General features: G+C 40.3%; 1 protein-coding gene across 2 annotated transcripts in view; it reads right to left on the bottom strand.

The window, feature by feature from the left end:
* cdh13 (cadherin 13, H-cadherin (heart)) overlaps positions 1–25770 on the bottom strand; it is a 338083-nt gene that overhangs the window by 219391 nt on the left and 92922 nt on the right. For both annotated transcript variants that reach the window (XM_038706579.1, XM_038706577.1), the window contains exon 3: positions 7222–7433. In XM_038706579.1, the coding sequence (XP_038562507.1) occupies positions 7222–7433 (212 nt within the window). The remainder of the gene's footprint in view (positions 1–7221; positions 7434–25770) is intronic.

Below are 25770 nucleotides of genomic sequence, written 5' to 3' on the forward strand. Positions count from 1 at the left end.
TGATGACTGATGTTTATTTAAAATACACACTTAGCTGAATTAATTAATACTGTGCCAAAGTGATTACAGGTGTGTTTATAATCTCACCTGCAGATAGTGGTGCCCTGACAATAATAAAGACATAACTGTTTCAGAACAAGCTCATAAATTGAAGCCATTCAAAACTTCCCGTATTAGATGAAGTTTAACCTAATTGCCAAACATTATGCATAATAAATGTTTAGTCCTATGAAGTGTCTTCATATTACATGGTTCACGTGTACTGCGTGCAATGGAGTGCAAATCATGTCACGTTCAAACTAATTGTACACCCGACAGGAATAATAATATTAGCTGTTATATTATCAAGAAATTTCCCATTTCTTCCTCTTGAAACCAATTTCTAAAATAATGTCTTTGTTATCCTCTGCTGACCTGAAAAAGTCATGCATGTGATGATCCATGTTTCTCTTGACTTCCGTCACAGTCAGACTTTTCTCTCATCTGCAGCTGATACAGCAACCAGAAGGGAGGCTTTTAACTAAATCTAAGAGACCTGAGCATCCTTTTCATAATCTAATTTTAGTTTCTCTACTTCAGTTGTCACATACTTTTAGGATTAATTCCAAAGTTTTAACAATGTGACTTATATCCCTGACCTTTAAGACTCCTTTAAGTCAAATCGGAGCCAGATCACCAAAAGCAGGACGCTGTTCAAGGCTGAAAATGAACATAGTTTTCATTCATTCTTACGAACGGTGAATTACTGATATCTTGATGGAAGTGGAGCTGGACTATATTCCAAGATAAGATGGTGGTGAGGAGTACTAATTGATTAGATGTGCCTGAAAATAGTGTCAAAATGATATCTGAAAAACCAGTTAAAAGATGATGGGCTTCTTGGTTATGCTTCTCAATCATGATAATCTAAACGCCATTAGGCACAAGGTCTTATCAAAATGCAGTTCAGGTGCTTGTATCTTTAATATAAATGTATTGAAACTGGCTTCACTTTCATCTTCATTGCCAAATACCTTTTCATATGCTTCATGTTATAGTCCTGATTATGGTTTGTTTTGCTGCTCTTGTAAATTAACACAGCATTAAGCCTTTTGTTCCCTTCTGCAGTACTCACTTCCACGCATAAATGCAGAAAACGTATAAGTCCGCAGATATATTAAACCATTTCAGCAAAAGATAGAGGGTTGGGAGAACCAACGTAAAGAAACACAGACAATAGACAAAGCCAGTAAACAGAATTAAAAAATGACAGCTACAGAACAAGCAAAGGAGAGATAGTGTGAGTGGGATAGAGACAGAGAGACAAAGATTATTTCTGTTGTGTTGTATAATGTGAGATGTTGTGCTGTGGTTGCAAGATGTCACATCTTAGTCATCCCCAGAAAGCCATACTGAACATTGAATGCTTGGTTAGAGAAAATCTTTTTGCCATTGCAGGATGAGGATTTCGCTCAGGATGCAATATTACACTTCATTCAGCGTGCTAAAATGGATGAAACATAACAAAAGCAAAATAAATAGGCTTTTGGACTCAGATTATTTTGCCTCTTATCACTTGTTACATTTGAATGGCCTGTTTATGCCCCCCGAAGGTAAGAAAATGTTCTGCATAACTATTGTTCTGCACAACACAACCAAATCAACACTGAATAATACCCCCCCAAAAGTCCATATCTTGGAGCATGCATTTGTTAAATTGAAATGCATTCTTCCATTAATTCACATATTGATCGGTTGCGAAAAAAGGGGGAATAAATTACTCTTTGAATTCTGAGTTTTGCCCATAATAGGAATCATTCATCAGCTGCCTCTCTCCCTCCGGGCCTGTGTAACAGCAAACTAACAGCTTGCGCAGAGGAATTAAAAACTGATTCTCTCCACCTTTCGCTCACAGCACTTATCAATTATCACCAGCCAATATTTTCTGCCACAATACCATTAGTTATGTCAATAAATTTACCATGGAATGTTTCCGCTCTGTGTTAGAGAGGAAACAAAGGGAGGTTTGGGCGAATATAACATCTAATTTCAACAGGAGCATAAAGGGATTTTATTACTAAATCACAATTTCAAAATCCAACCTACTCTATGGTGCATCAATTGAAAAACAGGGTAGAGGCGTGGAAGCATCTTGACTACCAAGAGTACTACTGTATCTCATAGTGGAGATTTAAAACTCAGCAACCCAGTGCAGTCAGTGTTGTCAGAAGAGTCATTCCACAAGTCAAACCTCTGGCTTATTGAAACAAGCTTTCAAATATGCCATGAGTTAGTTACATATTCTTTAGAAGCTGCTGCTGCTCTGAACTGTTTGTTTGATGGGTCACTTGAGACCGTGCAGAGGCATGGGGTGGGGGAGTTTCTGAGATATGGACATAGAAAGGGACAAAAGATTTTCTGATGATATGAGTCCCAGAGCTTGAGGAGCTTCAGCAGATTAATTAATAGTGAAATAATGAGAGCTTTTAACCACTGTGCCTCACAAGAGGACTCTCCCTCTCACATTTTCTTCCATTAGCTTGAGGATGTCTTCCTGAATCTACGTGGGGATAAACAGACCTTACATATCTTACAGCAGGAATTTAAAGAAAGACAAAAAGTTCAAACAAAATGGTGAAAACTGTGGCAATAATGTGCTGTCCTTTACAACTATCAATGTTTTTTGCTGTCCCAGAGAAACATGTTTAGAGTGCAAGCATCTACAGCCAAGCTAGCGGCACTTTTAGTCTGTACTTAGGCACAGTAGTGCATTGAGCAAAATGCTAATGTCAGTATGCTAACATGCTCACATTGCATGGATCTAAGGGGTCATTGCCATGGCTGCAAGAACCAACATAAAAGTCTTCATCTGCTCCCACCATCCGAGGAAGTGAAGTGAAGGATTTATAATAATAATGAAGCTCAAGGATGGATCAACACCACTTGGAAGCCTTAAGTTGTGCCATTTTAAAGTTGCTTTAAAGGTTCATTGTGTAATATTTCTGAGGATCTACAGACAAAAATGCAGGTTTATAATGGACTTTGGTGCAGAAACAGTGACAATGTTACACAATCTTGGCTTACATTTTCCATGTTATCTGTCACTGAAAAATAAAGCAATTTCTTAATATATATACCTATAGAAACTTAATTTCTTTACTGGCTGCCGACATCTTTTGTCCTTTGTCCACCCTAGCTATCATACGATCTTTGAAAGCCAGGGGAGGGATGAACTTGTTCATGTAAAACTTCAAATGAATTGGTGTTCATGTTAAAGTGTCTGGTCTATCTACCGCAATATACACTAACACCCATGGACATTGTTTGGCACAATGACAATGCTAACATGATGATGTTAAGCAGATCTAATCTCTACCATGACCACAATCGTAGTTAATCATATGGTATATATCATTTGGTAATAAACCGAAGTATTAACTGTTAATCTCTTGATTTCACTAGATACAAAGTGGATCACCTTAGTTATTGCAGTTCATCCCTATGAGGACATGAAAATGTGTAGCACATTTTATGGTAATCCTCCAAATAGTTAAGATTCTTCACTTAAAACCACAACTGTCAACTTCACAGTGGTGTAAGAGGAAAAGTCATTTGGATTCCTCTCATGGGGACCATGAATATCTGTACAAAATTTCATTAAAATCTAGTTAATAGTTGTCGAGATATTTTGGTGTGAACTAAAGTGGTGGACTCCATTGAGAGTTAAATCAAAGGCAACTAGACTTGGTTGAAGACATTTCGCTTCTCATCCAAGAGGCTTCTTCAGTTCTAACCGACTGGCAGAGAGTCCCAGGCATTTGACCTCTGTGGGGTCATTATCAAGGTGATGGATAGCACTTGGTTTGTATATGCTCCCGGCTGTTGTGACGACAGTCGTTATGGTTGTTAGAGTCACCTGAGGCCAAGTGTGAAAGACCGTTGATTGCATTGTCCCAAGAGGCCAAATGTGAGTGGGGGATAAGTGGTGTCCGAGGGCCCCTTCCCTGTTGAGAGATGGTCTCGCTACTCTGATGTAATTGGCTTCCTTTACTCGTCTTTCTCTTTCTGTTTTCCCTATCCAAAATATTAAATGTATTTCCCTCAAAAGAGTGTCCTTTGTCCTTCTGCTGAGTCCTGACCTGATGGGTTGGCCCTTTTGTGTTGAGCCATGCATTTGTGTAGTCTTTTGTTTGTTTCCCCGACATGTCTCACAGGTGCATTCCTCAGTGCATTGGACAGCATACACTATATTGCTTTTCTTGTTTTGGGTGTGTGGTCTTTTGAATGGACTTTGTCTTTGTCTGAGAGTATTGCTGGGTTTAAAAAACACAGGGGTGTGGTGTTTATGGTGGCCCAACCCAAAGCAATGCCTTTTGCCAAAAAATGTAACTCCTACAAAAAATAAATATGATAAAATAAACAAACAAATAACAACAAACAAACAAATAAATGCACTACAAAATGAAATGCCATGTGAAAGTGATCCACAAACTCATGGAAAGCAAGCACACACACATACTCACCCATACAGATGACCATACGGTCACATTAGTCACTAGAAACTTCACACACATAGCATGCCAAAAGACTAATTCACTTATATCTCAATGACTTGCCAAGGTAACACCCATGGACTAGCTAACCAAATAAATGATAGTCAGAGGCACAAACAAATAAGAGCCACATCATGGCAAAAAGGATGGAAACATTCATTAAGCTGGCGGCTGGTGGAATATAGCAGCAGGACTCTGAGCACTACAGCAGGAAGACAGATGATCTCTGAGAGAATGTAGGGAACACCAACTGTACCTGCAGTTCCTGGAAACTTTTCCTTATCAACTTAGTGTATTTGGCCTAAACACAGAGGGAATTGATCTTTATGGAGGATATGTATGAGGGAAAATGGTGTTTATTCAGGTGTAGTTTTTTAGGCAGTCAATTTGCTGGCCACAGAAACAAATTTCTGTAGATTACACAAACAAAAAGACACATTTGCAGAGAAACAAAGCTCAGTGTTGGAGTACAGGCTTTCTGGCCAAATCCCCATATAATTTGAACTGGCCAGTGTAATTCTTCATGCACAAAACCCTGATGCAAAAACATTACAGCTGTTTATGTTGCCCTGTAGAAAAGAATTTTCCTTCCTCTACCCCTCCATGTGACCTCATGCATGGCTGATGGTTAAAAACATGAGAAGAGGGAAATGTATGCACTTTTGGGTCCTCATCAAAGTTTAAATGGCTCCAACATATTTGTATATTCAAGAAGAAATTGCTCTCGACTGATTCAGAGCATATGTGAAGCATATGTGAAACCCACAGTAGACCCCTTTATGAATCGTTCACTTTTGCTGGTGCATGGCAGAGTGTTTAGCACCTTTTCAAGGGCTAAACATTTGCAAGTTTCAGTAATCTGGATCAATAATCTAGACTGTCTATGGTGAAATGTGAAAGTCCATCTGCCTGCATACAGATTTAGTGCTGGGCTCAGTTTCTGTTGCAGATGGCAACAGTACTAGAAACTGACACATCTCTGGTGATGGCAACGATATGCTCATAGGTTTGGCAGAGCGCAGCAGCAGCTGTTCTCCTGGCCTCCTCCAGCGACTTTCACATGTTCCTCTTTAGTAAATCGAAATCCTTTCTTTTAACTTCTTATATGGTTCTCTTGGTGAATGCAACATCAATCACCTTCTCTGAGCTTTCCCCCTGCATCATCTTAAATCGAGGCTTTGATGTCCCTTCTTGTTTTAAAATTGATGGCAATTTTTCTTTAAATGACAAAAATATTACCTTAATATCTGCATCACTGAAGTTTTTTTTCATTGTGTTTAAATATCCATTTGCCATTAAAGATTATGGATGTGGGTTTTTCCCCAACTGCCTAATATGGCATCTCTGAGGTGGTGCAATTATGTTAATTGATGAAAATTAAGGTCGCATGAGCCTGCTTCAAATTTATGAGTGATTAGAATTCATCAACATATGCATGAATATGACTGACAACAGATGCTTCTGAACATTTGATGGATTTGTTTTTCAATGTTTTTAATTCGCAATTACGATCACTAATGTATGAATGTTTTGTGAATGACACCCAGTTCCTCTTTTTACCTCTACAAGTTGCTAAACTCTGTACAAATTTTGTTCTTTAAGATGATAAGATTTAGATTCCCTGATGTCTGTACAGGATATTTAAAAGCTACTGGAGGATTTGGCTGGCTTAGGAGTTTTTAACCAATATGGGTCAATAAGAGGCTGGATGAATTATATTTCCTTTCCTTACTGTAACAAAGTAATTTTTTGAGTACTTTTTTAAAATCTGTAGATTTAAGATACATGTCAAATCTGTTCATTTACTGGGTGAGTGTCAAGGGGTTTGGGTGTTGCTGTCACACCTGGGCTAGGCCTTGCAGTTTGTGAACAGTACAACAATGCACAACAATACAATTAAAATTAAGGCTCACGCCACCATGGGTCTGGCTAAAACACTAAATGCTAAGATGTTCATCATGGAGGATCCTCCAGCAGTGACTTCTATGTTCACTCTGGAAATTATATCTTTATTGAGGTGTGTCTGACCTTTCTGTGTTCCAAAGACGGAAGAGTAAGGCTAACTACTAAAATGCTAAACAATCTTGCCCAAATAATAACAGAATTAGCACAAAAAGGTAAAGCAGCAAACTCTCTGTGATTAACAGTGGGTGAAATTTAGCACAAGCTGAATAAACCTCTTATCAAACACACTGGGTTTGTAACATACTGTCCCGGGCCGAGAAATAATCCAGCACATAAACCCCAGCAATATTGCAATGTGTCATGTTCACACTTTATTTATGTAGGGATAAACAAATGAGATATAATGTGTTAATTAGTGAGTTTTAGATGTGCTGGTAGACAGACTGTTACCTTTGGACAGAGCCAGCCCACCTGTTTCCCCCATGTTCCTAGTCTTTGTGCTTAGGCAATCTGCTGCCGGCCGTAGCTTCATATTTCCAGTACAGACATGAGCATGGTATCAACCTCGTCATCTAAATCTTGTAAATGTAAATGGTAAATAATTCCCCAAATATCAAACAAAAACAGCTTGTAAATCTTTATATTCACCCAGGGGTGTTGTCCTTTAATCACTGCTACATTATGTCCAGTTATACTACATTACAGTAACCTTTTCCGTCCTTAATGAAGTGTAACTGTAATTTTTTTTGTTTTTTAAAACACACATGCAGCAATTTCCACTAACCCTAAGATTGTGAGGCGAATGAACCGGCAATCCAGTGACTTCCACCTGCGCCACGTCATCTGCATGTGCACTGAGCCCGTGGATGAACAGGACTGGCCTGCTGGACAGGACATCTCGCAGAGGAACCAGATTGAGATCCCGGTCCACGTGGAAGCTGGCGTCCGACACGTCAAACTTCACGTCCTCGTTCCCCGCACAGTCATCGAACTCGACTGGAAGAAACACACAGAATGTATCTATATTTTACCTTCACTCCCAACAAAATGCAAACAACAAAAAATGTCAGGGAAAATCAGCCACACGAAAACCAGTCACTGAGGTACACACTGCACAGTGAAAAATCCACAAAAACAAGTATTTCTCAGATATAAACAGATGCCCTGAAGATAAACAGATACCCTGAAGAAAGAGTAGGATGTTCTGAAAGGCCCTGTCAGCTAGGCTGCAATAAAAGTCAGTGATCTCTATTCACACAAACCTGCTGCAATGTTTATGATCCATTGCATTACATGCTACACACTGTAGACTCATTCAGTTGTCTGACTTGCTTTTGCAGGACCGTTGCATTTACTACAGAGAATGCAGCTGCTCCCAGTTGCCGGACTGGATGAGAAAAAAGCATTTACGGTACAAGGGGAGAAAAGTGTTACCTTTGAGTTACGTGCATGTGACGCGTGTACATGTGAGCTTGTCTTGCCTGACTGAGGGAGATACCGCCAAGGACTCTACGAGGCTTTATCCCTTCTGATCATGTTCATCCTCTTTTTATCTCTCTCACACACTCCCCTCAGTGTCGCAACAAGATCCCTGTGTGTGTGTGTGTGTGTGTGCGTGTTTGTGGGGGGTTCACCCATCCTTCAACTCCTTTTTTTACTTCAGCCTTCTGTGATGCTTCTTACTGTTGTGGAGGGTGGAGTGAGGGGTCTCAGAGGAAATCGTTGTGTGTGGATGTGTATACAAGTTGTTGATTAGTAAAGCAAGTGCAACAGGAATCACATGCTACTGTACAACTCTCAGTGTGGGTCTGAAAGTGCAGGGAAGTTTCAAGCCTCAGAAAAGTGTCTGCCTCAGACATATGGTGGCTTATGTAAGTTCTCATTTTTCTTTTTTCAGATTCTGTCATTATTAATTCAGTCACGGGTTTCTGGACAGACTTGTCTGTTACCAAGTCTACAAAAATGAATAGTTCAGCAAAAACAAAGAGAAATCTATATGAGAAAGGAGTATGTTTCTCCACTCCTGTGTGACAAGGACAGGGCTGTCCAGATAATATCCAACACGATTCACCAATTATGGATGCAATGCTTTCAGCTTAACATAACAGAGAAAATTCTGTGGAAGCTCGTGACGATATGAAAAGATCTGGCCGTCTCTCATCATCTCTGTTGTGTTCACATTGGGGGCTGGGAGCCCATCTTTCTGATGAAGGAAAGGGGTTCAGATTTGAGCCCATATTTATCAAGTTTCTCAGAGCGGCTTGCGGATCAGTGGTGCCTCTCTGAAGATAAAGCACAGCTCCCCTCTCCAGTGAAAGGCTGATCACTTTCTGAACCAGCTCATTAAAAGTTGAAACCAATAAACTGTAACTGCCTTGATGTTGAGCGACTGAGTCCTCACTACCTTATAAATATAATGTGTTTTTTTTATCCATTGCCAACAATTTAATGCATACAGATTACCACACAATAGAGTGCTGTTCAATTCAAGTACAATGACAATTTACTGCTGTAACTAACATATATTGTTCCACTACTGAGTGTCATGTAACTGTTAGGGTTCATGTTTCTCAGTAAAAGGAGGATGCGATTTTGTTGGGATTTACTGGTACAATTTACTGGAAGACCGCCTACTTGCTTTATTTCTTGTGCCTACCTACTCTTCTACCCTCCACATCGTTTTCCCTTGTAGAAATGGCTCCGTGTCTGAATTAAATTCATCAGTCTGTACACTTCTATCTCCCATCACACCAGCACCATATGAAACGGGAGAAGTCCACGGTTAGTGCTGTCTGATTATAGAATCAATAGTCAGAAGTCTATCAAAGCACTCACTTGGTACACTTAACCTTTGTGACTGTTTAGACAGACTTCTTCTATCTCTCGCGCTGCAGACATTTTAAAATCTTCCCTCTGGACACAATCGTTTTCTGCCATCTGGATGAGGGTAAGAAGAGAATACCAGAGTGAAGAACAGAGGAGGGGAGAAAATAAGATGGGAAAGGAAAAATGAAAAAGAAAATTACAGGAAAGGCTAAAATGGACAGTGAGGGAGAGCTACAAAGTCAACAACCTATTCTTTAGGAAAACAAGGTTTCATCTCAATATTCAACTCTCACTCTTAAGCCAAAGCATGAAAGATGTGTTCATTTCCATTCCCATTACAAGCCTCAGATTTATTTCAATAACACGTGCGCGCTCTTTAGAGCCTGCAAATTGCAGCGCCAAACAGTGTCAGTGGCATTTCAAAGGCAGCCAGAGAGTGTTTGATGGTATTCTAATGGTGTCAGGTTTTGGGGGATTTCAGAAGAGAGCATGGTGAGCTGGTGGCTTTGAAGTCAGGCAACAATGACAAAACGCAACTTAGCCCACTCACCACAGTGCACCCACTCTCTTTCTTTAGAGTGCTGGCTCAGGGTTGAAATAACTGTGCACAACATGGATTAGGGTTGCCAAAATCCCTCACTGATGGGGGTGGGGGTGGGGGGGTTCAACTTTTTCCACAAGTTTGACATTCAAGTTCCTTTCAGGCCAAAGCCTCCCATGGAGTCTGTGAGTGGCAAAAGTTCCAGAAACTTAGTCACCAAGGGCTGCTTGGTTGCTTGACAGTCTACTCCATCAACTTTCTTGGCACCAAAAACACCACTTCAAAGTTTTTATTGAAGCTTTTAGCGAGAACAAAATATACACCGAAGTCTTTAGGGACTGTATAACTGACGATTATTAATTGAATTTACAGAACATTATTTGTGTTTTACAAATAACGCACCTTGCAACCAGTGAGTAGCAGTTTAACAAAAGATCACTCCATGAAGTATAACTTTCTCTGTAGGCCTATACATAAAAGAATAAAATCTAAGTTTTCTGCAGTTGTCATGTCAGTCACATTCTAAGAGATCAGACAAGATAAAATGTTCTAACAATATCATCAGAATAATGAAATCAAAACATCTACACATTAAACTGCAATCCAGATTTTCTGCCTCCCAATGATGAAGCAACATATTCTGTCATCAGACATTATCCAAGTGTGTTTGCACTGGCTCCACTGTCTTTGTCAGCCATTCAAATTGGATATTTTCCCCTCCTCTGCCAGGTACTAAAATTTTCCTTTGAGGTGTTTTGAAGACAATTTTCTGTCTTGTAACTAAATGTCAAGTCTCCATGATGGGAGAGATGGGAATCAGAGGAGTAATCTCAAAGGTGGCAGTATGGGTGTGTTTGAGCTGATAGCTGCCGTGTCTAACCAGAGAGAGTGTGCTCAGCCTCATATAAAAGGCTCAGGAGAACACCATTCTCAAATAATCATCCTGCATTAGAGAGGCAGCAGATTTTTGAAAATGTATTTACACCCAGAATTGCATTTTACCCAAGAGTTTCCTGTCACAGAACATTGTGTAAGACCCATTATTGGGATCCAGTAGCAACAAGGCTTGCTTTTCAGCTATAAAGATAACAGTCTGTGCCCTCTAAGGGTGTCCTGACGGTATAATCTTTCATCTTGGTTTTAACAGATGATTAATATCCCCCACCTCCACCTTTACCCACTCCAACCAATCCTATCATGTCAGATGTGAGATTAGTAATCACCAGGTAAAGCAGAATCTAAGTAGTTAGCAAACCACATGGTATTTGGTAAATGGACTTGTATTTATACAGCACTTTTCTGGTTTACCGACCACTCAAATGCCTTGCAACACTTGTCACATTCACACAGTCATTCATAGACTGATGGCAGAGGCTACCGTGCAAGGAGCCAACTGCTCATCAGGAGCAAGACAGTGCTTCCTATCCAAAGCACTCGCGATGATACTAAGCTCACCCATACACCCCCACACTCACACACCAACAGTTTTGGTCTTTAAACAGAAGTAAGTATCATATAATACTGGTTGGTGAAAGTAGCTTAAATGTGACGGCTGTTGTTATTAACATCAGCATACTTGCTTTTAATAGAGTACAGAGCATTTATCTATATATTTAACACAAGCACATCTGAAAAACATTTTCCGAGTTCTTTTCTCACAGATTTACCACTCACATGTCAGAGAATATCTTGGTGGTAGGGGGGTTTCTGGGAATGTTATCTCCCTCTCCCAGCTCTGTCTCTCTTTGTTTTTCTACCTTCAATGGCCCTAATATGTTGTCGCAGAAAACAAACCACTACATCTGTGAAACAAACTTGAAAGATTTTTTTACAAAATATTTCAGATGTCTTCCTACAGTATTCACTCTTGCGGTACAATATCTCCTCGTGGCTATTAAGTCATGATGTTGGTATATGGTACTGTTTGGGCACTAACAGCACTTGGGAACAATCACAATCAGGATTAAACATAAAAAAAGTAATTAATGACTTTTAGCAAGAGACACTACATGTTTAATTTACTAAAATGTAACTGAAACACACACTTTGACCAACATCAACCCCACCACGTCTGCAAAAAGGCTGAAACATTTCCACATAAAAAGGCTGAAACAAATGAGTAATATGTAAACATAATTCCTAGGTGGTTGCTCTACCCCACACCTGTTTGCACAAATAACATGAATCACCACTCACACAAAAAGCTGTTAAAGCAATGAACATTTTCAGCTTCAGTAGGCAAGCTGCATCTCTATCAGAAATCAGATTGACACTTGTGTTATTCTCACCCATATAGCTGTCTGTTTGACAATGGGTTAATTACTGTCACACACAATAATAATAATAAACTTTATTTACATAGCACTTATAACACAAGGTTACAAAGTGCAAAAATAACTGTGAAGAAGATATTTTAATCTGATCTTTGATGGTATTGTATGTTCAAAGTAAAATATCTGCATTTCAAATTCTTAAAAGAAAAGTATTTAAGTAACATACATATTTTCAACTTTTGATGAGAGCAGAAAGACTTGTTTATTTTGGAGACACAGTCCCTTATTACAGTTTGACATTGATTATTTGTTGTTGTTTTTTGTTATTCATGATGTACAATTTATTTCAGCTAATAAAACATAAACAGCTAGCTAATTATAACACATGACGTGCCCCTTGAGTGGTTTTACAAATAACAGGGCTATAAAATGTCACTGTCGACTTATGTCCCCCCAAATATTACTATTGTTAGTGTTTTATTTTTTATTTTAAGCTACAATAAAAGTGTCAAAACAGTAGAGAAGTTAAACTGTGCAGCACTGACATTCATAAAATTATTTACTTGAGGTTCAGAGATTGTGTTGAATCACCAGCTTAGAAATGTGCAAAAGCTGATTATGATAAGCTGGCACTTACAAAATAGATCAGTCACTAACAGCTTAGCAGCTGAGTTGAAGTCATTCTACAAAGTGTGCACAGTTGAAGCTATCTGGTCCCACAGCAGTCTCATGTGAATCAAAATCGCCATCTTTTACCATGTTCATGAAAAGGTTTTGTGTGGTGTTGTGCTAAATCTAGCAGCTGGTTCAGTCATGATCTGATGGTTTGGTTTCTTATACTGATCAGCGAGGCTCCCTGTTATCCCAGTCAATAACCAGAGATGGTTCATTCTGTTTTAGTATGCTTTCTGTATCTCTATTTGCTACTGTAAATCAGTGAAAAAAAGAAAGAGACAGAAGGGAAATGTGAGAGGAAGAGAGAGAGAGAGAGAGAGAAATGAATGATGAAATAATGAGGACCAGTTCAGTGCTCTCTCGATCCAGGCTCAGGATGATCCTCTCCTTGTTATCACCCTGAGTTACAGCATGTCCACCTTGCCAGGCCAGGGATGCTACAACACTGCCATCAGGCAACACACACACAAGCACATGATGGCTACTAAATAATTAACCTAATACTAGTCTCATACTGTTTTATTAGAGTCTCATTTAAAGCTGTCACTAGAGGTCTTATCGGGCATAATTGATGCTCAATCAGCACCACTTGAAGAGACTAATGGTCACATACAGTCCAACAGTCCAACAGTTTGTCTAGTGCTTAGTGTTAGACTCACTTGGCTTTAAATGTCATCTTAGTCAAGGCTTCCACACATCATCACCTTCACATCATTATTTAACATTTAAACAAAACTAAGAATAAACAGCGACACAAGCACTTCTGTAATGCATTCAGCTCAAAGCACAGCAGTGACTTTTTGAAAATAGTGAATAGCATCAAGTTGGAAAAATGACAGACGCCAGTGTAGAGAGGACCACTCTGTGCAGATGTTTGCGCAAAAACGGCACAAAGCCACAAAGCCACACACAACCAACTTCCGCTACTGATATCCCGTGACCTTTTGCCGATGTCCGCCATTATGTCTGCATCCTGGTTCCTCTCCATCTGCCAGGCACTTCAGTGTGGTGCTACTGATAGAGGCTGAGCAAAGAAAGATAACTATTTAAATTTTGATTTGACAGTGTTGAGAAAGGTTGGCAAGAAAATGTTATATGCAAACCCATGATCAGTTTGTAGTTTTCGCTGAAAAATGAAGTGAAAGGCAATTAACACAACCTCTGCAGGGTGAAAATGTAACCGTGACATATTTCTGCATATTTCAAAGCACAATTAATTTCTCTTTGCTGAATTTAACATATTGGGGAAAAAAATGAAACAATGAATGTGCAAAAATGTTGGCACCTTGTCTGTCACTACAGAGCTAACACCTCTTTTGGCTGAAATCGCAGATTCCAAACATGCCCTGTAGTCAGCTAAGAGTCTTTCTGTTCTTGCTTTAGATTTTTTTTTTTCCCACTCTACCTCAGTGAAACTCTTAGGCCGTCATGAATGCACTGCTTTGCTTTGTAATTCATGATTTCTAACGCTCATTATTGTAATTGGAAGTGTTACCTACCGAAGCATTGTCATTCATTACAGATTTTTTTTCAGTACTGCAATGTATATTATTTGATGATTTATTGAAATTACATGAATAAACCAATAATGTTTAATCTCTTAATAAAATGCTTGAATGTTTGAAAATAAAATCACAATAAAAATATTACAAAGAGAAGGCTCTAGACTACATGCTCAGTATGAAAATTGCAATGAAGTAACTTCTGTTATGAATTGGCACTATATAAATAATAATTTGATGTGAAAAACTGATTATATGTTACGGTGATTTGCATTTAAAGATGTGGTATTATGCTCATTTTCAGGTTCATAATCCTATTTAGGGGTTGTACCAGAACAGGTTTACATGGTTTAATTTTCTAAAAACACCATATTTTTTTTCATACTGCACATTGCTGCAGCTCCTCTTTTCACCCTGTGTGTGAAGGCTGCGGGCCAGTAACAAGTCGGTAAACACGGCTTTATTTCAGCTGTACATGTTGTCGACCAGCTTGGCAACATAGACTGGAGCAAGAGTTTCAGAGTGGTGAGTTATTAATCTGTAAAAAATGTATCTTTCATCCATAAAGTTTTAACAGAGCTCTGTTACTGTTTGTAGTCCAGCCATTTCCCTTTCATCCCTGTGTCGTCACAGGGATGAAAGGGAAACGGCTGGACTACAAACGAGCTGTTTTCAAGCTCTTCAGAGCAGTGTTTTCTGTGGGAGATGGGAACTCCCTTTGGGCTGGACTTTGGGCTTTTTCACTTTGCAAACTTATTACATGCACAAAAAAGGTATATAACTCAATAAAGGAGAAGGAAAAAGCCAAAAAGCATAAAACCACCTCTTTAAATATGTGTATATGTTAATAACACACATATATAATTTCAAATTGAATAGTGAAATGACATCCAATTTGATAAGGGATGGGGGAAAATATGTGTATGCAATGTTCTTTGATGATGATTTTTGTTATGAGTTGTACCATATTCATGAGGATCACCCCGTTGCCATCCCTAGCACGGCTAAAAACAAAAACCCACCGAGGGAACATAAAGTAGAATGTTGCTTGGAGTACACTTCAGCCCTGCCTCTAAGTTTTGGCCAGGTGTTATGATGCATGTGAAGCACAGGTGGATTCTGCAGCTGTATCAGAAAAGCAGAAATCAGCATCGCTCCAGATGCTGTGGCATCATTGCCAGAGCCAGGCCTTGCTAAATTGCTGTGGGTCATTTCTAAACAGTATACATTTGCAATCATAAGAGTTGCTGCTCTTTAACTGCATGCAGTGTTAAATTACTGCAGTGTAATTCAGCCACATGATAGGAGGAGGAGAATGGTTTTGGTATTCTTGCAGTTTTATTTCATTGGGATATTTGCGATGCCTTGACAAAACAAGGCAAACAAGAAAGAACCTTGGGCTTATTAGATTTTAACAAGGTTTTCCGAGCATCTTTTCTCTGCCATAATTGCCATGTGCAGTTCCCCCGACGGGATGCAGCACTTTTGTTTATAATCACCCGCGTTTATCAGGGTGCAAAATAAGTCAGAGATTGACTCCTCTCCTCTCCGTCGCTCACTCGCAGTCACAAATTCAAACAGAAGCAAAACCAACAAAATCAGACCCTCATTACCACCAGCAGCACTTCATAAAGCGGTATGAGGCAGATAATGCACTTCTCACATCTCTGACGGTAATAGCACGTACCTATGCCTTGATTTAAGTGTTGCATCTTTTCTGGTGCATGATTTAAGTGAGTCAACCTGTCAGCGTTTCTCAGTTGCTTCTGTAAAGCAAGTAGGAAGGTAAGCATATGCAAACAATATTCACTTAAATCTAATTAATTAATTTATGCATTCCATCAGTAAGCTAGTCAGCCCACCAGTGAAAAGATTTACTGTTCAAGGTTTCTCACAGTAAATAACGTGCATACATAACACTGACAGCAACAGTAAACATCCTGCTGTCTCCGCTCAAGCTAGAAATGTTTAGGCCTACAGGCTCAGTCTTTGAAGTCGCCTGTTTCAAGGTTACACCTGCTTAAATATGAATTCATTTAAATTCCTATTTCAAAACCCATCATTGCACTCCTCGCCCTATTTTTATGTGAAAATATAAATGGAAATGTATCAGCGTATCTACGCCGATTGAGATCCCCTGAAGCCTAGCTTGACAAGGTTAACCGCAGCAACTGATCTGGGGTTTATTTTGAGCTCCATAACAAACTTCAATCAGGCTGTGTTTGTTTGTGAGTGGCAGGGCAAAGCGATTCATCAAAGAGGGCCGGGGCAGGGATGGATGCCAGCAGATGATAGTAAGATAGCCTGGAGGAAGTAACACACATGGAATCATTGCTATTGTCATAAAAAGACACATCAAATGGTCAATCAGTTGCAGAGCTATGTGAAAGCAGCACGCCCCTTGCATAATAACAGCATTAGAAACCAGATATTAAGTGATAACATTCAGTGCAACAGGCACTTCATTTGTATCAAAATCAGCAGATAGACAACTGCAGATCTAGTCAGTGATTCATTCGCACCACCAGGCAGTCAGTAATGAACCAGATGACCTCAAACTACTTTGCTAGACTTCTAGAGAGACTGAGTCATCTCAGCACACCGACTACTCTACACTATCAGCAAAGCAGCCAGACACTGAGTTACAGGCACACGGAACTGCGATGGATATCTGAACATGTCACCTGATCAATAAACCATGTATAAACTACCATCTGTGGATTTGGCAATCAAGAGATGACACATGTCACGAGGGATAACACAGGATAACATGTGAAATGTTGTTTGCCACAATAAATTCCAGGTTAAAAATCATTCCATATCCTTTGAAACATGTGACTGCAATTCACTGACCAACTGGCGCTATAGGAGCAATAGAGGAAGCTCTTAGTCATAGAAAGAGTGTCAGTGACCACTCGGCGACTACTGCAGCAGTGCTGTTGTGCTCTTACTTGACTCCTAAATGCATTGGAGCTATAAATATTGTATTTTGGTTCCGCTTCTTCTTCCACATGCGAACTACTGAAAGCTGAAAGAGTTTAAGGTTGAATCCCATGTTAAGTCATGATAGTGGGAATGATGCAAGTCCGTAGCCCAGTCCCAATGTCCACACTTATAGACCTTGACGGTCCTCCAGCAGAGCTCAGGGCTGTCATGCTGTGTGAGTGCTTGAGGGCTGCCTTGTGGACTTTTTGAGCCTTTTATGTACACTTTCCTCAAGTCTGCAGTGCTGCAGACTTTGCTTGGGGGATTTACCTACATGTTTGTGTGTCCTGATGTTAAAAATATAAATTCAAAATATATAAATATAAATAATTCACTGAACTCTGGCAAGAGCTGCGATAGGAGCCATGCTGGCCCAGCTTGGAAAGCTACTGCTGACTAAGGTCAGGTCTTGACGAAATAGGACTGGCTGGCCAAATAATGGGAAATCAGAGACTAATGTGCCCACATCTTTACAGAGACCTGCTCCACGAATATCCCAGATGAAGCAGTCGGGCCACGTTCCGGCAAGATGAGGAGGCGGACTCTGTTTTTACATGACCGAACGCAGTCGAAGTGGATGCACAATATTTTTCAGACTTTTTATGTAAAGATAAAAAACATATATATACATACATATAAATATTATTATCTTGTTGCTGCTGTTAACATTCTCCAAGATGCAAAAAGAAAATGAGTATAAATAACTGTATATATATTTTTTTTATATGTTACCATGTTCTAATATACATTTAATTATATGTTAAGTTCTATGTGTGTAGCATGAGTAGTCTACAAAAAACTACCTTTATACAACCTTGATAAGTATATACTGTAGCAGCAAGTACTGTGTCTCGTTCCCCTTCGAGGGAACTCGAACTGCGTCGGTGTCAACACAATGGGAACGCCTCTGGGCGTGGCAGGGCTGAAATCATGAATGAAACTACTCCAATCCTATTGGCGTTGCTAGAACGGTAGCGTTTGACGGCGTAACTGGAGGCGTATATAAGCACGCCGGCACACCGGACACATTAGCTTTTTTCTATTCAGCAGGCACTCTGGCATGTTTGAGACTACTCAGAAGAAAGCTACCACAAGACGAAATTACCTGGAAGGAGAAGCAGAAGAGATGGCTGGTGAGCAGTTCAGGGCAGTGTGTCTTTCCATGCCGCGCTACATCACGGCTGGGGACACTCATGCCCTGAGTGTTTCCTGTCTGGGGATGCCGCATGCCCAGGCAGCTCTCGAGGGGCTGCTTGAGTCCATTGCGAGGCCCTGCCCCTGAGGGTGCTGAGGTCCTGTGCGGCTCTCTTTTCCGAAGATGGCTGCATGCGCTCTCTCCGTGGCTCGACACCCGGCGGGCGTGACAGAAACTAAGCAGCACGGCTACGGAACGATACCTTGGGGGGAGGAAGCGCTCGCGAGCTATCTTTCTCCCACCGTTGCTTCGTTCCTTCAGATGTCGGCACCGGTCTGGGTCCAGGACGGTGACAGCTGAAGAGAGACGAGCTCAGCCCTCGTCTAGCTCCTACCGCCGGAGACAGAAGCGAAGCGTTGCTTCCCGTAATCCCCCTCAACAAAACTGGGACGCGAGGCGGCGCTCTCGCCCACAGCCCCCTGAGAGGCTGACCGAGGTCCCCTCCCTTGTGGCTGCTCAGGCAACAGGCGCTGTTTTCCCGCCCTCTTGGTGCTCGGGACACGCTAACCGCCAGCGAGTTCTCACCAGTCTGCCCACCTCGAAGGGTTGCAGCTGGAAAACGATCGGGCTCACACACCGTGGGTCGCCGGCGAGTTTCCCTGGTGGTCCTCCGCTTCAGGGTGCCACCGGGGACCTACACATAACACCGGCCACCAGCCCCGAGCAAGTTCCTGAGGTTCGCCTTCGGGGGCGCGGCGTACCAGTATCGGGTTCTTCCGTTCGGCCTAGCACTCTCTCCTCACACGTTCACCAAATGCATGGATAAAGCTCTGGCCCCGCTGAGGCTCCAGGGCATCCGCATATTAAACTACATCGACGACTGGCTCATCTTGGCTCAGTCTCGGGAGTTAGCGGTTCGGCATCGAGATGTCATCCTCGCCCACCTTCAGCGCTTGGGGCTGCGGCTCAACGCGAAGAAGAGCGTGCTGACGCCCGCCCAACGGACTACGTTCCTAGGGGTGGTGTGGGACTCGACGACGATACGGGCCCACCTGTCGCCTGCACGCATCGGGTCCATTTTGTCCTCGGTGACCACAGTGAAGCTAGGCCGCACCATCACTGTGAAACACTTTCAGAGGGTGTTGGGTCTCATGGCGGCAGCGTCTAGCGTAATCCCGTCTGGCCTGCTGTGCATGAGAGCCCTGCAGGGGTGGCAAAAATCCAAGGGATTCTCTGCGAGAGGCTCCTGGCAGGAGCATCATTTCTCTTGGCACATAAATTGCCTGGAAATGTTGGTGGTTTTCAGAGCTCTGAGGAGTTTTCTGCCCGCTCTCCGCGGTCGCCACGTCCTTGTCAGGACCGACAACACGGCGGTTCGCCTATTTGAATCATCAGGGGGGTCTACGCTCGTGCCCATTATGCAAACTGGCACATCATCCTCCTGTGGTCCCAGCATCTATCAACGTACACAGCTGATCCTGCCGCCGCCAAGCAAAAGTACTTCTTAAACGACACATCAGTGAATCGATGAAATAATCTATAGAAGCTTCTGTTACTAAAATCATCCTAAATTGCAGCCCTATAATTATTTATTTTTTATTATTATTGCTGAGTCACCAGGTTATTTAATCTGCTTAGGTTCAATGCTTGAAAGTGAAAAAAATCAATGCACTCTCGTAGGAAATCCGGAAGGATGTGACCAAAAACAGACCATCAATTCCTAATCTACGCCATGGGCTTTTAAGTTGGATCAGGCTTCTTGTAAATTTTTTTGTACAATGTCGTTTGCCAGTGAACCTACATGCACAATTATTATTTGGCAGAGGTGGAAAGAGTACAAAAATATTCTACTTAAGTAAAAGTATGATTACTTTGATGAACTCTTACTTGAGTACAAGTAAAGTTTCTGTTATAATCTACTTAATAAAAGTAAAAAGTAGCTCATTTAAAATTTACTCAGAGTAAAAGTTAAAATAACTTATTTATATTGATTTAATTTTGTTATATATGTATATATATATATATATATATATACTGTATATATTTAATTAAATTGCACTCTTTTGCAATTTGATAAGTGAACAAAGCCATATGGGGCTTTCAATTTTAGTTTGTTTGAGAGATACTTTGCCAAATCAATGGCGAAAAACAATGTTAGAGACAGTTTATGTTATAATGAGAGGTTTGAGAGTGTTTTCGCTTCATTGAAACTGTAAGCGGAAAAGATTAGACTCTGGCGGGCCGCACTGGACTGGGTAAACGGGAAACTCTGGAATGTATATAAAGTCACATGATTTTAATGATATATCATAAGCGTTAGTATAATAAATAACTAGTTAGCAAGTTTCTAATGCCAACCAACATTGTCATGCCTCGATGTCTTTTTGGCTATTAGGAGCACAGCATCTTGACTTTAAAGCCCCTACAGTCCATTGTAAAGACTGATGCACATGAGTGTCCACACTTGATCTTGGATGATTTTCACTACACTAGCTTTCTCATGAAATGTCCTTTTCACAGCAAAATAAACTATAAAAAATTATTTTTAACCACCAATGGAAGTAGACTATTATTTAACTGACATCAGCTACATTTGTTCTAAGCAGACACTGTGGGGGCCCAAACAGCTCCAGTGGAGCTTCTTATGGCCAGCAGACCAGGCTGCGGTTGTACTGGGCAGCTTGCAGGTGTGAATGTGTAACAGTGTGAATGCGATCAGGGCCTTTCTGCAAAAGAGAGGCTTCCTCTCAGTGAAGCTTCCCTGAATAAATAAAGGTAAAAAAAAAAAAAAGAAAGTTGCCTTTTAATACGACAGGGCAAAGAAGTCTGGGGCAGCTAAACAAAGTATTATTTTCCATAATTATGTGAGCAGTCATGATCTGACTTTATGCTGCGCACAACATGAGTCTGCGAACAGCGAAAATGTAAGAAGCTGGTTACCTGGCTGAGAATGTGGAGGTGTGCAGCCTGTCGCCTGCAGCTCTTTATCTAACAGCTCACTGTGTCTGCTGCTGACTGTTGCATTACTCACTGCCATATTTCAAACTGGTTAGCTGTCTAAGAAACTGATGAAAATGTCTTGTTGTGTAACCGCATTGTAGCGGTCTACAGGACAACGGTCAGTGCTGATCTCACTTACAAACAGATTGTACTTCCTGTGACTACTTCAAAATAAAAGTGAACCTGTTTTCGCCAGTTAAATGCATTTAACGTGAAGCTGCAGCAGCAGGTTTTGTTCAGTTTGCATTAGCAGTAACTTAATACAGCATTTTTTCACACTGCATGATAAAGCTATTGTTCTCTTGCACTTGAAGCCTGTGGTCGCAAGTTTTTCTTTGCACTATTTTTTACTCAGTAAGCTACTCAATTACAGTAACGTGAGTGATTGTAATTCGTTACGTTCTACCTCTGGTAAATATAAAATGCACAAGATAATTTACCAATCAGGTAAATTATCTTGTGTATGCTGATTTATGAATTTGCTTGTTTGTTGGTGTACAAATCTATACCAGGTTAGTTATAAATAATCTCTTTTATTCTGTTTCATTAGCTGTACAGCCACATTTTGTGTTATTTTCATTTTGGGATTCAATGTCAGGAATCTTCATTTTCTACTCCTCCCTTTGGCATGAGAGGGTAGAGTCCCAGTCACAGTGAATATACTGGCAGTTCCACCCACTTCCACAGCCTTTGAGAGCATGCCAATTTTGATTTTGAAATAAGTATGCTGGAGCCCTTAGGGTGGACAATGACACCAGAAGTGTGATTAGTACAGTTTTCGGTGTAGGATGCAGAACCTTAACAAAAAATGTGATCAGAATCAGCTTTACTGGCTTTGAACTGCATGTTCTGTGATTGTGTCTCTGCATCTGCATAAGATTTGATGGGATACCAGATGGCACCGAGATTAGACATACGAACATGAGATCATTTGCTGTGGCTGCATGCCTCTCCAATAATACATAATCCCGGGAGTATGTATTATTGGAGAGGCATGCAGCTAAAAGTACCAGTGTACCTATGCATGGTCTATTCTGGCCAAAAGCAGAGGAGAGGATATTTGCCAAACCCTTTTAACAGCCAAGCAGAAAAAAACTAAAAACCTCCTGCCAACTGCAGCAACACCCAACGCCTGTCAATCAAACAACTATGAGCTACGGACACACACATACAGTCAAACACACAAATCCATAAGCAAAGTTAATTTCACACACAAGCTGACATCCAGCGATGCACAGGCACCCAGCAGCGCATTCAAGCATTCAGGCAGATCGATAGGCTTTCAGGAAGCCAGTAACACCCAGGTTGAGCCCCTGAGGCTCTAACCAAGTTACTCAGCACTTTCCCTGGCCACTCAAGAGGAGCCACACTGGGCTCTGGGCCAAGAGCCAAAGACAGGAAAGTAGCATACGGATGAGAACAAAACTTTTGACACAAAGTAATTCTGTCACTTGATGATGATAGCTGCTGTCACTATGACAGCAGCTATCATCATCTCCTTAGTGAGTGAGTTCACAGTTCACTTGCAATGTCTGGTTGAAGGTCTTGTTGAGGTATGGCCTTTGTTGGTGCAGCCAAAAGTGCAAGGATTTAGGGGTTTGAAAGATTATTTTACCATTGGTCTGGGGCTGTCCCTCTGCCTTACAGCATCAGCACACAGCCAGTGTATATTAAGATGTGTTTGTTTTCAGTTCCATTTAGTTGTTATTTCTGTTTAGCCATTGTTAGATGTCATACTGCATTTAGAACCTCACATCGTACCAAAAAGTATTTCAGAATCTGTATTTGTGGTGCAGAGACTGTTGCTAATTGCACAGTGCAGATACAAATAAGTAACTGAGGATAAATACATTAGTATTGACTAAATGTGTCACCCCATGCACTGCTTGTGTTTACACACACACACACACACACACACACAGGTATCCAAATAGAAAATGATGTCACATTTAGCATGCTGTCCTTAACTTTTGGATGAGATTATTGAATAGTTCATTTTGTGTTCATTTTGAACCAAAGATGGAGAGCGAAAATGTAACGTAAACTTGACAGCAGCTCCAATTCTGAATGACACCTGTTTTTTCTTTGAAAATGGAAAACTCAGGCACTGGCTGGGTGCACATGTTTGGGGTCTTATTATGAAGGAACAGGTATTATTAAACAATTTAAATAAAAACAAATTAAACAAAACAGTGGCCTGTGACTTGTCACCAACACTGAACTTTTATTGCTCATAATTAGAGTGATACTTTTTTGTAGTGTATGGAAATAAAATATACAAGGAAAGCATGGAGAGGGGGCTATAAAATAATGAGGTGCAGATACTCGTGTGAGAAATATGTGGCTTTTTTGATGGCTGTCCTCTGTACTAACAAAACCCAAGTTTAGATACTAGTAACTTCATATAAAAAAAACAACTACACACACACGCACACACATAGTTTTACTATTGCAAACTCACATTCACTAACCTACAACAGACCATGTAAATTTAGATGTAAAGCACATTTAGTGCAATTGATAAAATGATAACCCTAATTATAAGTAAAATTGATAATCTTTTGATCTTTTAAAGTGTACAGAATAATTACATTGCTTTCAGAATGTCTTAGACAAGTGACACGTCAATAAGCTCTTCAATTTCAAGAACAAAGGTCTCTCTTTACCAGCATGAACAAAACATCCTCCTAAAAGGTAAAATTAGCAGAGCTATCAGTGTTATAGTGAAATGTTCCATTGAATTATGTCAAAATATTATCTCAGGGGAGCTTAATACACATTTAAAATAATAGCATATCTTTGATTTTGTTGGTATATTAATTATCTCTATCAATTATCTATACTATCACTATCATATTTACACAAAGAAAATAGTATACTGGGATAATAAAGTTAAAAACAGCCCAAACAGTTACACTACAAATAGTTTATTGTGTATGTTAAACATGATTTGAACAAGTTTTTATGTTGACAGCCTAGTTGTGCCATTTCTTTATTTTTTATTATATAATATATTTGTTTGTGCCATATGTTAAAATGTTATACAGTATGTTAACAAAAAATTTTATTATGGTAGATTATTATAGCAGCATTATTATATGATGTACTGTATCATATCATGTATTTCCTAATCTCCTGGAACTGTATACCTAATGGAAATCAATGCAATGAGATCCCACTCCGCAAAGCACATACTCATTTTAGTGTGTATAGATTATACAGCAAAACGGTAGAACAGAATAAGCTCTTTAGAACTCTTTTCAAACTATCACACCAGGAAATTTCTATTGACGAAGTATCCAGTTGGTCAAAACACTATTATAAGAACTCAGTGAAGCTGCCTAAATTGATCTCCTGAGTGTGGTACAAAAAAAACTGCACAAAACCTCAATTTAATCCTGCAGTGCAAAACTTGTGTCTCCCCTTCTGGCAGTGAGAGTAATTACACAAACACCATCGACTTCTACTCATGACGCCTTGCCTACAGGTGAGCTCTACACAGGCTGGTGTTCAGAAATAGTTCCAACAGTACAGAGAAATTTCCACAGTGCCAATAATCCATTTTTTCGGTAAAGTAAATGTTATCGCTACATAGCTTACTCCAAAAATTGTACAAATACCAACCTGTTCAAGAGCAGTAACGCAACATCTATGTCTGCCCTCAGTCCCTTCTCTCCCTTCTTCACTTCTTCTCTCTGCGCTCCCCATTGAGGAAAAGTTAGACCAGTGGTTATCTGTGTTTGTCCTTGCTGACGATCGCTTTAGTTTTTTTACCGTAGTCCTTCCTCTGAACAGTGATTTTCTTGGAGCATCAGAAACTTTTCTTCGATGCTTCTTACTCTCTGTCACACTCCTAGTTGCCCTAGCCTACACCGTCTCTAAGGTTGCTCCAAAGCCATGTAGAGAGAGAGAGTTGCTCACCTCCCTTCATTTAAATTCAAGTGGCTTTATTGGCATGACTGCATACAACGATGTTACCAAAGCATATTATCACAAATTATAAAGGCAAAATAAACAAAAAAAAACTAATCTCAATAATGTTCTCTCCAATGGACCTTTTTTATTTTTATACATTATATTTAGGATATAAAGGCAGATGATAAACGTAATACATGTAATAGTGCGCAGAACAATGGCTGGCTCAGGCTTCTGGCATGCAGTATTTTACACTGTGCATCCTGTGTGTTTACAGTATATAGTACATCTACAGTCTACTGAGTATCATTCCTAAACCTGCTGAGTAGGTGTAACAGAAGTAAAACAAAAGAGGGAGAAAATCCTTCAGTGTTAGTGTTGTAATGTTAGCTCATATAAGCTGTAAATGCTTACTTTTCTTTTTTAACACTTGTAAAGCCCATTTCTTCCCACCCTCCACACACCCACCTAGTCACCCGTA

This window comes from Micropterus salmoides, unplaced genomic scaffold (genome assembly GCF_014851395.1).
Source record: "Micropterus salmoides isolate LMB-PRFRI ecotype aquatic unplaced genomic scaffold, ASM1485139v1 Ms_hic_scaffold_8, whole genome shotgun sequence".
Lineage (NCBI taxonomy): Eukaryota > Metazoa > Chordata > Actinopteri > Centrarchiformes > Centrarchidae > Micropterus > Micropterus salmoides.